A 16,741-nucleotide genomic window follows, 5' to 3' on the forward strand; every position below is an offset into this window, starting at 1 on the left:
GGGGGACCCCTGCTACAGTGGGGCACTGAAATAGCAATATCCTCCAACAAGGATCGCACCTGACACACAATGTCATTTTCTGGAGTTTCTGCTCTTGTCCCACTGCACCAGAGTGGCTGTAAACACACACACACACACACACACACACATAAAGTTGTCCACTCAGTGTAAACCCTCGCTCACTCGCTTACTCATCCTCTGCAGCCTTTTTCACAAATACGCAGAAAACACATGGCACACGCTGGCACACACACACACACACACACTCACACACTCACACACTAGAAAACTCCTCTCTCGCTCTCTCACATGCACGCACACAAACGATGGGGGAACCATCATGGGGATATTAATGGAGCCAGAGACACAGACGGAGTCAATTGAGCTTTTAATAGAGCAGCTCCTCTTCCTCTGTATGGATAAATAATACAGCAGTCAGCAAATCTAGATCTAATAGATGATATTGACCTTTGGGGGAGGGAAAGGGGAGAAAGAGTGCGAGAGACGGGACAGTGCGAGCAGCGGAAATGGATGGAGAGATCGAGGGGGAAATAGAGAGTTGCGACAGAGGAATACACAAGTGTCAATAGAAGCGGAGCGCTCAGACAAAGCATCTTAATCAGAGTGCGACAAAGAGGTGATCAATCACGAGGATGACGATGTGGTTGCAGAGCCGGAGAGGCCCTGACCTGAGCTGCACTGCAGATAGAGGCGACCGGGCAGCACTGGCCCCTCAGAGACTCCCTTTCTTTTCTCTCCTCATCCCTCTTTGTCTCTCTTACTGCACCGTGTCGTCCTTCCCTCCTCCATCTCACCATATCTCCCTCTTTCCATTTTGATTACTCCCCGCCGTTTCATCTTTCTCTTCCCCTCCCCTCCTTTCTCCCTATATTTCTATCAGCTACCCACCATCTGTCATCCGTTGTCTTCCTCTGTCACCCCCACCCCCTTTCTCCCACTCATTTTCACTCCCTCAATCCAATTCAAGGAGCTTTATTGGCATCATAAGATGAATTTTACTGTCTCTCTGGCTCTCTTTCTGGAGGATTTGTCTTCCTCTTACTAATTCCCCACTTTTAATGCTACTCCACAAAACTCTGCTGCATCCTGTGCAGGCTTCAGAAGTCATGGTCAGTGTACAGTGTGTCCAGTATGCTCTATCTCATAAATATTGAAGTCAAGGCCATGTATTCTTTATTACCTTACTTATGAACAAGCAGGCAAAGCCCGATGTGCTCATCCTCGGCTCTTTTACAAGCACGGTGGAGGCACGAGTGTCGGGATTTTACAGAACTACCAGCCTTAAAAAATGTCTTAAAAGTAGCCTCACAGTTTGAGGTGGCCTTGAAAGTGACTTTTATGTATACAGTGACACCATGTGGAAATGCCTTGTAACAGTACGTGCTGCCAATGCTGCAGGAAATACAAGTGAAATGCATTTTATGCTGTTTTTGTCTCCAAATTAAAGGTGCACTATGTAGTTTAAGGCAAGTTTGACTTATTTTCTATCCCTGAACAAACTAAATACACAAACCTTTTGTTTTAATGACTGAATAAACTGAATAAACAAACTAAACTTTAAGGACAACACAATGTCAAACTGTTTACTTTGTTTACATGTGGCGGACCCTGCCACCGAGCTTCTAACTAGCTCGTTTTCATCTGAGAACAGCTTGTTCATTCGGTTTGATTCTTTATGTTTCTGAGTTTGTATTATTACCTCATTGATATTGTAAATATTTAAATTCTAAGGTTGACTTTCTTCTCCAAAAAGTGCCCCTTATACATCTTTCAATAGAGTCAAAATGCATATTTTACCACTTTGAACATCGAAGAAATCGAAAACATGTAAATGGATACGCTGTGAAACACCTGTCTAAGCATAAGCTGAGTCTTGTGTTTATGATGTTTTTAGATTGGCGGCATGGTGAGGTGGCTTGGTGGTGAATTCATGTTGGCTTTACTGTGGAAAGGAATACAGAATCGATCCATCTGCATGTCTGCGTTGAATTTAGTGCCGTAAGTTATCTTCAAAAGAAGTCCAGAGACCAGCAGGGGTCCATGATAGTGTCCCAGTAGGATCCCACCACATAAAGGAACAAGTAAATTACCATCTATCTATAATTCACTTATAATCATGTCGTTTTAGCTCCATGCCATTCAGATGTTGCTCAGATGGCTGTGAACCGATGCAGATCTGTGCTTAACATCAGAAATTCTCTCAGATGTTCTTCCTAGAGGCGTGATCATATCAAATGAGGGTCAGACAAGAGTCATCCTACATGTAACTCATCTAACCTGAACTTGAGTCAACCAGGGGAAAAAAGCGCCTTCAGGACTTGTTAGTACTTTTCCAAAGAGAGAAGTCAGCACTTTGACAGAGGGACTTCTCTGTGTATCCAGGAAGTGACGATAGGGACTTAATGGGGTCGAAACAAGCCGATGGAGGTCGTCCCCTCTCTACAAAAAAAGTTGGGTGGAAGACGAGCTCCATCACGTTAGTCCGAGACAGGGAGAAGAGCGCAGGAAGCTGAAGGTCTGGCCCTTCAAAATAAGACAAAAAAAGTGGACTGGAAAAAGAGATGTTTTATATGACCGATCAGAAACTGATTTCCTTGATTTCTATAGGTTTCCTCACAGCATTAACAATATGAATATTGATTAAATGTTCAATGATAACAGCACTGGTAAATTTGGTCATTGCCCAGGATCCAATTTCTCCCTGTTTCTGTGAAATGCTACAATTTTGTCCATTCGAAAATACTTCCAGATTGCCTTCCTGGTCATTTAGTCACAGTCACATACAAATATGCAATGCATGGGCTAGATTGACATAATGAACACCTTCAACACCCCGTCAAAACTGCATGATAAAAAAGCAGTTCCCATCACTAGGTATCACGTCATTCATTGTGCTTGAATCTTGCAAATTAGTAAATGCATTTTCTGTGAACTGTCACAAACCAGTAAGGTAAGGTAAGTACACACACAGAAAATGATGGCTCAATCACGCTACTCCAACGTGCTTTGAGATATTATGAATACATTTAAGTTGGTTGGTTGGCTTACTTTCTCCTTAGAAACCTTCTCGTTAGTGCAACACAGTAAGCTCAAAGATGATTTTATTTTGAAAGTACAGAGCGGAACATCCATGTCGCACTGCGGTCTTGACGCATGTGTCTGGCTGTGGGAAGGTGGTCCTGGTCCTGGTAGAAAAACACCGTCCAGTAAAAGCGACCAACGGAGCAACTCTGCGTGTTTTTGTTCAGTCCCGTCATTTCCAAAACACAGCACGAACCTTCGGAACTGACGCAGAAAGTTGCTGACAATGGAAGTGATGGATTTGAGTTCTTTGTCATCGGGAATAAAGTTGGGAAACTACGAGGTGAAAATGGAGAGCCCAGCTGAGTGAGAGTGGGGTGAGGAGGCTGGGTTTGGCAAAGTTGGGAGTCCTGCCCTGCCGCTAGCAGGCTAGTTAGCACGCTTAAACTGTTCCGTTGTCTCGGATAAGTAATGAGGTGAGATGTTGAGTCACTTTTACACCTTCATGTCGGGTCACTTCTGAAAGTTTTAGAGAGTATCATGTTGTGAGTCAGTGCTGCCAAAAAAATAATAATGGTCAAATGTGTTTTAGACTGAAGCCAAAACATTGACATGAGTAGGGCCTCGCCATTTTTTTTTTTAAATCTTAACTAAACTTGAGTGCAGTTGTACAGTACATTTGTGATACAAATGAGCTTGTCACCACTGTGTAGACCACTGGAAACCAAGTTCCCAGGGACGCTTCCACTCAGTTTTCTGTTGACATGAGTGAAAAAGTGAAATAAGTTGATAAACATTCTGTACTGAGAACTTAAACAATATATCAGGCAGACTTCCAGCACTGAATACTCGGATAACAGTGACCATCTGTGATAGAGCAGCTATTTCTTAACATGGCAGAGCTCTCTCTTGTTTTCTTGGCCATTTCAAAACATGTCTGGGTAGCTGTAATCATAGTTTGGCTGGAAAGTTTTACAATATGGACTCAACACGCAACTTCAATACAGAAATGGTGTTTAACTTTGGTGCTAAAATGCTCAGTCTGTTTAGGCCTGTTCCTTTTTTTTTCATTTCATTTTTTCATTTGTTGGCCGTAATGTTAAGACTGCTCCTGTCATGTCGGCGCTCAGACACGGTGCCCATATGTTTGTTGAGCCAAACCATAATCACTCACATTTCATTTTGTGTTCTCCATTTCAGAGCTTCACTCCGCTGCTCTCCAGCCTGCGATTCTCCAGGGGAGCTGCTTTATCTGCAGCAAGACCAAAGCTGACATTACAGCGTCTCCCAATGGATCGAAGCAGAGTGGATGATCGTATTTTCTTTGGATGGTCTGCGTGACTGTTTCTGCATTTCTCCAAAAGGCAGCCACATTTAAGCCGGTCTTGCTTCCTCTCCCCGCCCCAATCGATAATTTTCTTGTCGTGAGCGTGAATACTAACTAATATTCTCTCAAACATTGAACATATCACGCTGTCTGAGATGGGGCCCCGGTTGTTTCTTCAAGGGGCTTGAAGTACCCCTTTCCTGCCAACAGTGCAGCCTGGCTGTATGTGCGAGACCCACCAGCAGAGGCCCGTGAAAGAACTTGTTAAAAGACAACCAACAGTACAGCACTTGCTGATGGAGCCGAAATGCACAATGTGCTCGCCCAAAATATATTCATGAACTCTTGGACTTTTTAAACTGGACTTAAGTGGACGTATCAGGTGTATTCATGAACTGTGATGCTGATGCCAGCTCATCAGGACTTGAGTGGGTATAATCAGCTTTATTCATGAACCCCCTGTCTGAGTCTGGGTACGGGCTGGATGTTGGATACCCTGAGTGTGTTGAATCAGCTGTTGCGGTGATGAGGCAGGGCTCCTGGTGGCCTGTGAGGCTGACTGGGCAGCGGCCCAAGGTGATGTGATGGGGTGCAGGAACAGTAAGGTCCTCCCTGAGCCTCCAGGGGACGTTCAGTTGGACCTGGTCAAAAAGGTCAGTAAGACAATGGTTTTTACTAGTACTGACAATAACATTGTTACCACCATAGATACTGTGACTGTTCATAATAGCAGCAGTAGAACTGTTACTGCCACATTCACCACTACCAGTATATGCATGATAATAATACATTTTATGAGCTAAAATAAGTCAAAGTGCAATTAACAGTTATTTTCTTTATGGGTCAGTTTATTGAATATTTTAATTGTGGAAAAGTCCTGGTGAACGTTGGTGCAGTACACGTGTTTCTTCCTGTTGATGGACAGAAAATGAATCAGCAACTATTCTGACAACGTATTAATCACTAAGTCATGCCTATGCTTTCAGCCAGAATATGACTGCGTTCTCGACTGTTGGTCAGACAAATCAAGACACTTGAATTTGTTACGATGAAAGTAATTATTTGCAGCCCAACTACTCACAGATACCTAATTGTTACCTATGACTTACTGATTAATCAGTTGTTAGCTTATATTAGCAGGTATGTCAGTGTGTATTTTCGCTGAAAAGTCTTGAGAAAACCACAATTACATAGTACCCTTGAGATTCAGATCTAAAATGTCCCACTTAGTTTACTTTGGCCAAGATCATGCATGCATGTGTTTGTGTTTAAAAAATAAACACATTTTGATATATTGTTCTCACATTTCTGCGCAATTCACATATATCAATATCAGTATCGGCCTCAAATCCAGTATTGGTCTGGCTATATTTGCTATAGACAAAGGCCTTACGCTTCAAGGACGTGATGAATAAATTGCTCTTAAGTTCAAAACACTTGCTCGGGAGTCTTTCACTTTCTGTCCCTTTTACTAGCAGTGACATGAATTAGTGCTAGTACGCTCCAATATGCAAATTTGCAACACCGGTATGTTATCACATTTCAATGCTACTTACCTTCTATTAAGCAGGACAGATACTGGCAGAAAAATAGCACCAGCTTGCAGAGCTCTAAGAGGGCCCCAGGGTTCTCTGGGGTCACACAGCAGCAATGACCTGGCTCGCTGACAGGTAGAGAGGGGTGACATTCACCAGGTTCATCTAGGGTGCCTGTCCCAAGGCTCCAGTGTGGTCCAATCAGTTCCATTCAGACATATTAACATGTTACAACAGCAAAGGTACAAACAAATGATTGATGAAGCAGCTCTGGAAAACCATGATTCCTGTGTTTCTGCAAGGTACAGTTACTGTTTTAATCAACGTAGTCTGGTGGATTTATGGAGGGCACAGGTGGATACAGCAGCTTCAGTTCTGCATCAGTAAATCTCCCATATAATCAGTGTGTCCCTGCAGAGAGCAATCAGGGTTTACTCATCCAAAATCACATCACACTGTTGTCACCTTGTCTTCATCATTTTTTTGTCCTTTGTCAAATCATGAGGGTGATGACAAGCATAAACAATTAAAAACAAATAACTCGGCTTGACTTTTGTCTTGATGTCCATCCAATCCAGCATGATTGGTTGATGCCTTCATTTGTACATTGAAAGCTCAGAAATCCATCTTGTTCATGCATCCATCCATACATCAGTTTATACTGTTTACAACAGTTTCTTCTTTTATCCACAGAAAAATATTCAACTTTTGTTCTGCTCTTGTTTGTAACTGTGTTTTTCAGGTTGATCCTCTCCCACCTCCTCAGACAGATATCTATAAGCACTTCATAAGAGGGGATGGCACTAGAAGCAAGACGGGTGGGGCTGGTGGAGGGGGAGGTGACAAAGCTGACTCCACCTCCCAATGTCAGGCCCAGGCCCAAGCCCAAGCCGCCACTCCCACTGCTTCCGCTCAGCCCCCTAAGGACCCGTCAGAACTGTCCGACCCTCAGCGGAAGAAGGTGGCAAAATATCGAGCCAAGTTTGACCCCCGGGTCACAGCAAAGTATGACATTAAAGCTCTGATAGGTCGCGGGAGTTTTAGCCGCGTTGTTCGCGTGGAGCACAAGAGCACGCGACAGCCGTACGCCATCAAGATGATCGAGACACGTTACCGGGAGGGGAGGGAAGTGTGCGAGTCTGAGCTGTGCGTTCTGCGACGCGTCCGTCATACCAATATAATCCAGCTGATGGAGGTCTTTGAGACAGCAGAACGTGTCTACATGGTGATGGAGCTTGCCACTGGAGGAGAGCTCTTCGATCGGATTATTGCACGTGGCTCGTTCACAGAACGGGACGCCACGCGGGTGCTGCAGATGGTGCTGGATGGCGTCAAGTATCTTCACACTTTGGGGATCACTCACCGAGACCTAAAACCAGAAAACCTGCTCTACTACCACCCTGGAGCCGATTCCAAGATCATCATCACTGACTTTGGTTTGGCCAGTAGCAGGAAGAAAGGGGACGAGTGTCTGATGAAGACCACATGCGGCACGCCAGAGTACATCGCCCCAGAGATCCTGGTGAGGAAGCCTTATACAAATGCTGTAGACATGTGGGCGCTGGGGGTGATTTCGTACATCCTGCTGAGTGGAACCATGCCCTTCGAGGACGACAACCGCATGAGGCTGTACCGGCAGATCCTGAAGGGGAAGTACAGCTTCTCTGGAGAGGTGAGGAGTTCAATCTGTTACACACTTTCACACACTCTTTTCCCAGTTTTCGAGACATAACATAGACTTGCATTAATTTCCTGGAGACCTAGTTACCTAACCTTGCCTAACCCGATTTACCTTATGAGGACTCGCATTTTGTCCCCATAAGGAAGGCAAGTCTCCACAGTGCGTCTAGATAACAGATTGATGTCCCCACAACTTGAGTAATGCACGTCTCTGCACACACACACACACACACACACACACACACACACACAGACACACAGACAGACACACACACATACACACACGCACACCAGCAGACTTCACCCATATTTGGAATACATTCCTCACACCACACGAGGCTTTGTCAACAGATTTCCAAGAAGTTCAGCTTTTCTTCTGAGGTGACTTGGTTTCACACAGACACACACATTTTCACACACCTAACCCCTTTACACTTCTGTCCTCACTCCTCATCTCTCAGTTAACATCTGTTTCAGTCTCATGTAACATTCCTTTTACCTTGCCATACTTGCTCTCCTTTAATTGTTTTCTCTAAGTCAATATGCCTGTTCCTCTAAGTGCGTGTATGTGTGTACAATAATTTATGCTCTATCTGTGTATCTAGTTAGAATGCTGAGCAGAGTAGTTCCTTTGTTTCATAGTGCAGGATGTTTATGTTGCCAGTGAGCTTTACAAAAGGGCCCCTTGGTTAATGTTTGCCCCACATACAGCCTGTCCAGCTCAAATAATAGCTAAGGAGTTTTGTAATATTTAATGCAAAGCAGTTGAATCATCTCAGATTTCTGGGGTTGCGTCCAGATTTCAACTTCTCGAGTGTTGTGCAGGTGAGATAAGGCCAGAGTTCACACTGTTAATAATTAAAATCACTTCCAGGGAGTATATATCTTAGCTGAAGTCTGCCGCTGAAGTGTAGTAGAGCTATTTGTTGTATACTTGGTATGTCCAGCAAGTCGTCCTTGGAATTGGTGAGAGCTCAATCAATCAACCTTTACGCATTTTTTTTAAGTCATATATTGGTTATTTAACTATTTATTTCTTGAGAGCGATAACAGAAAAGACATAATTCTGTGTGAACATGAGGTCAGAATAGGGCATACAAATATATGTTCCCCAAAAGAAGCAGAAACGAGCTGTAATAACAACATGACATGTTTTAACCTTTTAAGTTTATATGAAGAACTAGTAGTAGTAGTAGTAGTATAGATGCCTATTTATACATCTAATGTGCAGCAGGTTATCATTTATTTAGAGACATATTCTGGCTACGCGGTCAATGTAATATCCAATAGTTATATAATATATTTATATAATATATATATTCTATCAAATAACATAATAGTATGATATTTAAACTTTTGTTTGAGCTGCACAGTCAAGTGATGTTTCTTATTCTATTTCTTCCTCTTCATTATCTTTGTGGGCACATTGCTGTATTTCTTGGCCCATACCAACCACCCCCAACTGTCTGTCTTTGGAATAGCTTGTGTTTGTGCATTCAAATACAAACATGAGGAAAATACAAACAAATGAGAGACATACTCATAAAACCTATTGTTCTGTCGCACTACTATTGGACAAAAACTCCCCAGTGAACTTTTAACTGCCCTAAAATAAATGAAGAAAGTGGCTTTGAAAATGATAAACTGCCTGATTCAAACATGATAGACTTCTGAAAATCTGTAGAAATTGAACAGTTAGTTCACTGATAAACTAGCAGCTCAAAAAGAAATATTATCAACAATTTTGATCAGAGATCAGTTTATCACATAGAAATACCACACATGTGAAACCTCTCAAATGTAAGTAATTCTGCCTGTTTCATTGTATTGTATGTATGATATATATATCTGGATTCTGGACAGTAGGGTGGACACAAACAACTTGATGGCTTCACTATTTTGTCAGAATTCATAAACTACACAATCATTCTATTAATCATTTCCCCACCAAACAATATTGTCCTTCTCTGGTAGTAGTGATTTCTGGTTCATGGTGTGTTTGGGGCATTCTGTGGGCCTGGTATTAAGATGTATATCATATAACTGCAACAAGTGCTGCAGATTGCTGTCATCCACTTATTCCTCTGTTTCTATCAAATAATGCTGAGAGAATATTTTTTAAAGAATGAATATATGCTGTGTTCTGCTGTGAGGCTTGAACATTTGTAGTATTTTCAGTGTCTATGAACATGATTCAGACTGGAGGTTACAACTGTTCATTTCATACTGAGGTCATCTCATGTCCTTGTAAGGATGCAATACTAGAACTTGTATTGTGTCTCTGTATAGCACAGAGGCCTGTGACCTTTAGTTTAAGAGTCTTGAGAGGTGGATCTGAGGTGGGGCAGACTTAAATGTACTCTTCTCGAGGACATATGTCTTTACAGCTGTGATAAATAATGTCCACGTTTACAGCTACAGAGCATAAACTAATCACAGCGTGGACATTATTGTAGGTAGAGGTGAAATGTATGTGTGAGGGTAATATATGTGTCATGTATCTTTGGCCAGCAGTGGTGATTTACCTGCGGTGTGGAGAGGAGGGTAAGTTTTCTACTGGGAGACCAAAAACACAGCTGGTTGCCAAGCAGGACATCATGTACAAACTCCGTGTGTGTGTGTGTGTGTGTTGAAAGGCACGCTGCCTTGATATTCCCAATTCCTGTCTAAGTAGGGGGTAGAGGTTGACTCACTACCAGTCACTGATACTAAATAGAGTCCATGTCTCGGAAAGAGAGTCAGCAGATGTTGCACAAAAAATGCTTTCAGGACATCATGTTTTACATTAGATCTTGGAAACCTGAAATTCTGTTCAAGCAAAATGAAAACAAATACTCACATCAAATTCATTACCCCTCTCCCTTTATTGAGTCTGATGTTAGCAAATACAAAGAAGACTCATCATTGCGATGGGCTATGTAAACATAACATGTAACGCGATCAAATGAGAAGCTTTTTGTCAGGTCAAAGCTCACACTGTTCGACACATTCTCAGTTATGTGTCACTCTGCTGCCCTCGTGTGTCCAGTGGACTAAGCTCTACTGATGCCAAACAAACCATCAGTTCTTACATGATCTTATATTCAAAGTCCCATCTCAAAAAAAGTTCTGCCTTTATTGTTTTTCTTGGACGTTCCCTTTTCTGAAGTTTTTCAGTTAGTGTGAATCAAAATGATTTGATAAGTTACATTTCTAAAATGGGATCCTGTAATAAAGAAGTTTTCACTCCTTTATTTTCTGTTTTTTCTCATCCTCAAAATAAAGTTTCTCTTACGTCCATACAATGAACTGTTCATTTCCATGGTCGGGCTTTTGTAGCGCTCTTCTCTCCTTTCACATCCTTCTTGTGTGTATCTCCTTTATCCTTTTTTATTGTTGGATTAGATGTTTTGACAGGAGCACAGGTGGAAGTAAAGAAAAAGCCACTATTACAATGCAATGCAGCAATTAGTGATGATATTCGTTACATGTGTGTAACATGACTGTGCCCACTCGTCAGATAGAGAACCACATGTTTAGACTAAGTTGAGTTCTGCCATTGGAAAGTCCTTGACCTTATTTAGTTAATTTCAACCTTGTCTCACATCTGTCTCTCCTCTCCAGCCGTGGCCCAGCGTGTCCAACCTGGCCAAAGACTTTGTAGAGCGGATTCTAACCGTGGACCCCAGCGAGCGGCTCACAGCTGGCCAGGCCCTCAAGCACCCCTGGATCGTCAGCATGGCCGCCTCCTCCTCCATGAAGAACCTGCAGCGCTGCATATCTCAGAACCTCTTGAAGCGGGCGTCGTCACGCTGCCACAGCACCAAATCGGCCCAGTCTACTCGCTCAAGCCGCTCCACCAAATCCAACAAAGCACGGCGGGTGCGAGAGAAGGAGCTGCGCGAGCTGAACCGTCGATATCAGCAGCAGTACAATGGCTGAGATACGGCGCGTGACAGCCAAGGGACTGTAGCCGACCTTGTGTTTTGGGGGGGAAACAGCATGACAGTGACTGAACCTTTAAAATGACTCCCACCATTTGAAGTTGCTGCAAGTATTAGAGGCTAAAATGGCTTTAAGCCCCAAATCATTGCCTTTCAAAAAAAAAAAGAAAAAAAAAAGACGACAGTGACTTGACTACATCCATTGCTACCAGCAGAAGTTGAATTAAGGTTGACTGCTGCCAGTTCAGACTTGAGAATGAGTCAAAAACGATCCTGAAGACAATGTAATCTAAGTTCATGTGTCTCCTCATGAGCACAGAAAAGGACACACTAGGTTACATCATCTCTCCATCCATTTCTCCACCTTTTCTCTGGCAGGATGGTGCCTTCCACTCCTTTGCTTTTGTTCCTTCAATCCCTGTGTCTCTACATATTTATTTATTATTGTTGACATGATTATTAGTCTCCATTCAAATGGTCACTGGATAATGACCTTCCACGAGGATCTGTTGAACAGAGTTCTGGGTACTGAAGTTTGTAAGAAGAAAAGGAGGGGAAAACAAACTCCCTTCACTCACTCCTGATCGAAAATTGCTGTGAATTTATTATTGTACTAATTGTGCAGACCTTGTCTTAAGATGTGGGTGATGGAAACGCAACAGCCACACCCTTAGTGGTCAAAATGAAGGCGTATTTTTTTGGTAGTCAATTCTAAGCTTATCTCATCTTGCCATTATTGCTCTCATTGTTTTAAAGCTGTCAGAAGATTGTGAAGCTGTTTGTGTCAGTGTTAAATCTTTACTGTGTCAGAATAGACAATATGCCAGACCACCCCTCTCTGAAAGATTCTTCGAGATCACTATAATCACTCATGAAGGACCTGCTATGATCCCTTCGCGTTAGAGCAGTATTACAATAAGTCATTGTCTTTATAAGGATATGTGGTCATTTTGGTTGTTGTGTGGTTTTACATTTTCATTGTTGGTTTCCGTTAGAATGGCACATGTTGTATGCAACAATGAGAGCAAAGCTCTTTGTTATATAGGACCAGTTCCAGTTGTACCAGTTCTTTGTAAGTTCAAACTTAGCCTGGTTATAAGAAAAATGTTCACCAAGTGGAGATTTTTACATCACTCAATTGAAACAGGTTGCACCACACAAACTAGTTAGGCAAAGGAATTAGTTGTCACTAAATATTTATTACATTCTGTTCCATAACTGAACCCACTGAAGAAGCTAATATTAGCTTGCTATTAGCTGACAAGTTTAGACTGAGTAGTAAAGAAGATATTTGACCTGACATTTGAAGTATTTAGGTAACTTGGAATTAAGAATATATTTACCAAAACCATACTTAAAAGAGAATTACAAAATATTATGCCAAAAACACTAACACTTTTAGCTAGGTTAGCATAACCAGATGGTTTCAACTCAATCAAAATTGCAAAAATGATTCTTAAAAGAATGATCATATGAAATAAAGCATTGTAATACATTTACAAAGCATTAAGATGTGGTTTACCCCTTTAACCAGATTATTGGAAGGTATGCTACAGTTTATGATGCTACATTGGCTTCCTGTTTACATGTCCATTACTTTACCCGTTAAGAACTTGGACATTTCTCAAGTTTCATGGTATAACCTGATTTAGTAATTGACTAGTTTGGAACTAGCTAATTATTGTCATAAACTTCACTTACAAAAGTTTGACTGGATTTACAAATGGCAGGTGCAACCCAAGTCCTGCCATTTTGCTAGCTAGCCTCTGTTTCACTATCATCTGTAACTCAGTGAGTTCTTTTAAACAATATATGTTTTATCTTACAACACATCACACCAGTTTTAGCCATTGGCATGCTGTCAAGTAAGTGTCAATCATTCTCTTGTTGGCTCACTGTACTTTTACTAGTTGACCAGAGGCTAGGTGAGAGGGCACGTCAGCATTTTCTTCAGTTTCCAAAGGTTGCCCGGCACAGTAGTTCTTCGGCAGGTTATGGGGAGCCGGCAGAATAACAACTGTGTACACTCTTGACCAAAATGCAGGAAACCACTGAAAATATGAGAATGATGTAGAGGTTAATCAAATAACGGTTGTATGCCAATTTGTCTTATGTATATGTGATTTTTAAAACATTTTGAATCAAAGAACCAAGCACATCCAACCATGCATTCATAAGTTAGTATGTAAGGTTACCTTTTGTCTGTAAGTGCACTTAAATCTGAATAGATTCCAAAGGCTGAACTCAGTTTATCAGACCCATAACACTGATAGTAATACAGTAGGTTGAAGCTCTTGTGTTGTGGAATTTCAGCTCGCATGGAGAAAACTCAGAAGATTTTTCTCCCTCAATACATACTACTAGTACTCCCTTTGTCAGTCTGAATCATGACCAGTGAATCAGTCCAGTACATTTCATGTGTAGATGGCCCACATCATTACACAATAAGGTTCTGCAACTGCTGCATTGTTCATAGCAGTTCATATAACAGCAGTTATCTTAAATGAGACTAGAGTAGGGATTGTGTTTTTGTGAAACTGTGGTAAATTGAGGTAGTAAACGGCTGTTCAAGCAAAGTGAAATGAATAATGGATGCAACTTTTAGTTTGATCATCATATCCGTGTTTACAAGACTGATTGCAATTGATTCATCTCCATCTTCAAATATGTGATATTTGATTATTGATTTTTGAATTTCCCAAAAGAAGCATAACTTCAAGATTTAGAAAAACTGATTGGGATTATTGAATTTTTTTTTTTTTTTTTGCTTTCTTTCTGTTTTTGGAAATGCACTTAATCGATAGTTCAGTTACGTTCAAATGTGTTTTTGTAATTGCAGCCTTCATCTTTATTGGACCTGTCCATCGCATTTTCATGTATTTTGCCCCTCAGAACACTCCCAGTGTTAGTCCGTTGCTACAGTGTGTTCTGTTCTTCTTTATATGAGCATTGTGCTGTGATCCACCCCAGACTTTTAAAGTGTGTTGCTGTTGTGAACTCTTTTTTTTTTTTTTTAAATACATACTGGAAACCTAACTGAGCCATGTCAGGTGACCTCAGTTTTTCCGTTCTTCTTTGTCTTTTTGTCCTTTGCTGGTTCCATGACACTTTGTAATCTTTCTTTTTCCATTTTCCTTGATTCATAATCTTTGTCCCACTGCTGTTTCCTGTCCTGATGTCTCACACCTTGATGGGACTAAAATGTTTATAAAAGACCTTAAGTGAGGCTGACATTGGAACTGGTATTGTTACACTCAAATGTTGTTTTAACATCAAACGCACACGCTCTGTATTCTTGAAAAGTCCTGCACAGAGAGAAAAGCTCTGTCCTCTTTAAAAACAGATTTTGGTCAAAGTATCACTTTAAAGTGTGATACTCTGCAACATACAGTAGTTCTGGTCATGAGTTCATGAATGGTATGTGAAATAAACAGTAAAATCTAAGCTTTACGACTGGCAGTCAAAGTAATTGTTTGGACTCAAAGAAATTGCTGTGGTAGAACTAACCAGCAGCATTGTTGGGTGCCTGTTGTATACCATGTTCAGTGAACCAATCAGTCCTTTAGCAGATTTGCAGAATGTCAGCACATTTGTAAAAGTGTTTCCTGTCCTGTTTTTATATATCTGTGTGATTTTATATAAATGCTGTCATCCTAAATGAAGTAGCCAGCTCAACACTGTTACCTGAAAACAGTTGTTCATCTTTTGTTATTGTGTGTCGAAATGAATGATAACACTTTGATTCTTCTACCATTAACTTTTTTATTTTTTTAAACGGTGAGTTGTACGTGCTAATAAAACACTCGAACCTGACTCGCCGGAGTGCTTTTAGATTTTTTTTTCATCATCATTCTCACAGAGCAAGCCTGTTTGTGACCGGTCCAAAAGATTACAAGTGTGTATGATTGTGCGTGCGTGCGTGTGTGTGAATTGCACAACAAGATTACACTTACTTGCAGGTTCATTAGTTCACTGTTTTTATTCCCTCCTCCACCTCAGTGCGCATAACCATGGAATGTTATGAAGCTGGACTTAATTCAGCACAGAAATTAGGCCACTACTTCACTGGGGGGAAAAGCCCAATATAATTTAAAATATAAGATGAATGTCCTTTGGAAACAGGCCAGACTGAAACACAACTTGGTGCATAAATTGTCCTTTTGTGTAACTTTAAAGCTTTATTTTCCCTGAGGCTTTTTTGTATGAGCAATAAACTAAATGACTGTAATGTGAAAGGGGTCGTGTTAAGTAACAACTTTAATTTGAAAAATATCTGATTTAATTTTGGTTTTACAGCACATTTGCCATATGGTTCAGCCTCACTGCTCTCATCAACCTTGATTCTATCCGCAGCTGTTTTCATAAAAAAAAAAAAAAAAAAACCTCTGATAGAATGACTGTATGCTGCCTGCCCAGCTGTGCCTGATGTGAGCACAGGCGTTCAAGGCACATGCTGAGGCCCTTCTTGCCACTAGGGGGCCCAGACAGAAGGGGAAAAAAATCTTTAACTGCCTGTATTAAATAATGTCTAGCATATTTTTTAATATAAAATTGATTTAAAAAGTCTTCGATCTAAAAGTTTATTTAAGAAAAACAACTAGCTAAGAATCCAAAGTGTGACTTGCACCTTAACAGTATATGGATTTACTTGTGATTGAAAGATGTCAGTCATTTGTGGTCTGCCAAGTGTAATGACAGCTGACAAAAGTAAAGCTAAAGAGCAGTGTGTGGGAAGAGTTTTACTGTGGGCTATTTTATAATATTTGTGTAAGGAGACTCTATTTCTGAACAAAATGTTGTACTTTTTCATGTCACTACAAGAATGTTTATTTTGTATATGATGAAAATGGAAAAAAAAAAAAAACAACCTAAATGCTGGAGACTCAAACTAACTTGTACCATAGTGCAATGGATGAAATGAAGGCTAATGTGATAGTGAAAGCTTATTTTATATGGTTTTGTATTTTTCCTTTCAGCAGGTGAAATAAACATTTTAAATCTTAAAAGTTATCTTCCAGTACTGTGTCTGTGTTTTTACGGTCCTATTTCCTGATAGCAAACAGCGTCCTCTGCTGGGAAAACCGCAGCGTGACGGGGGAGGCTGGACTAAAGTGGCATCTGAAGGCCCTCTGGGTTGCCAGGTTTGATATAAAGCTTGACGTACAGCGATGGAGTTAAAGGTGCTTTTGAAAGGCAATAAGAAAGTAGCCACGACGCTATTTCTGTTAAGAGAT

General features: G+C 41.1%; 1 protein-coding gene across 1 annotated transcript; it reads left to right on the top strand.

Moving 5' to 3' along the window:
* Positions 1-3,177: 3,177 nt before the first annotated feature.
* Positions 3,178-15,877, top strand: pskh1 (protein serine kinase H1). Its single transcript, XM_037107786.1, has 4 exons — positions 3,178-3,518; positions 4,243-5,022; positions 6,647-7,576; positions 11,188-15,877. The coding sequence occupies exons 2-4, from the start codon at positions 4,954-4,956 to the stop codon at positions 11,503-11,505; spliced, it is 1,317 nt and encodes a 438-aa protein (XP_036963681.1). The 5' UTR covers positions 3,178-3,518; positions 4,243-4,953; the 3' UTR covers positions 11,506-15,877.
* The last annotated feature ends 864 nt before the right edge of the window (positions 15,878-16,741 follow it).

Source organism: Acanthopagrus latus, chromosome 8, assembly GCF_904848185.1.
Source record: "Acanthopagrus latus isolate v.2019 chromosome 8, fAcaLat1.1, whole genome shotgun sequence".
Lineage (NCBI taxonomy): Eukaryota > Metazoa > Chordata > Actinopteri > Spariformes > Sparidae > Acanthopagrus > Acanthopagrus latus.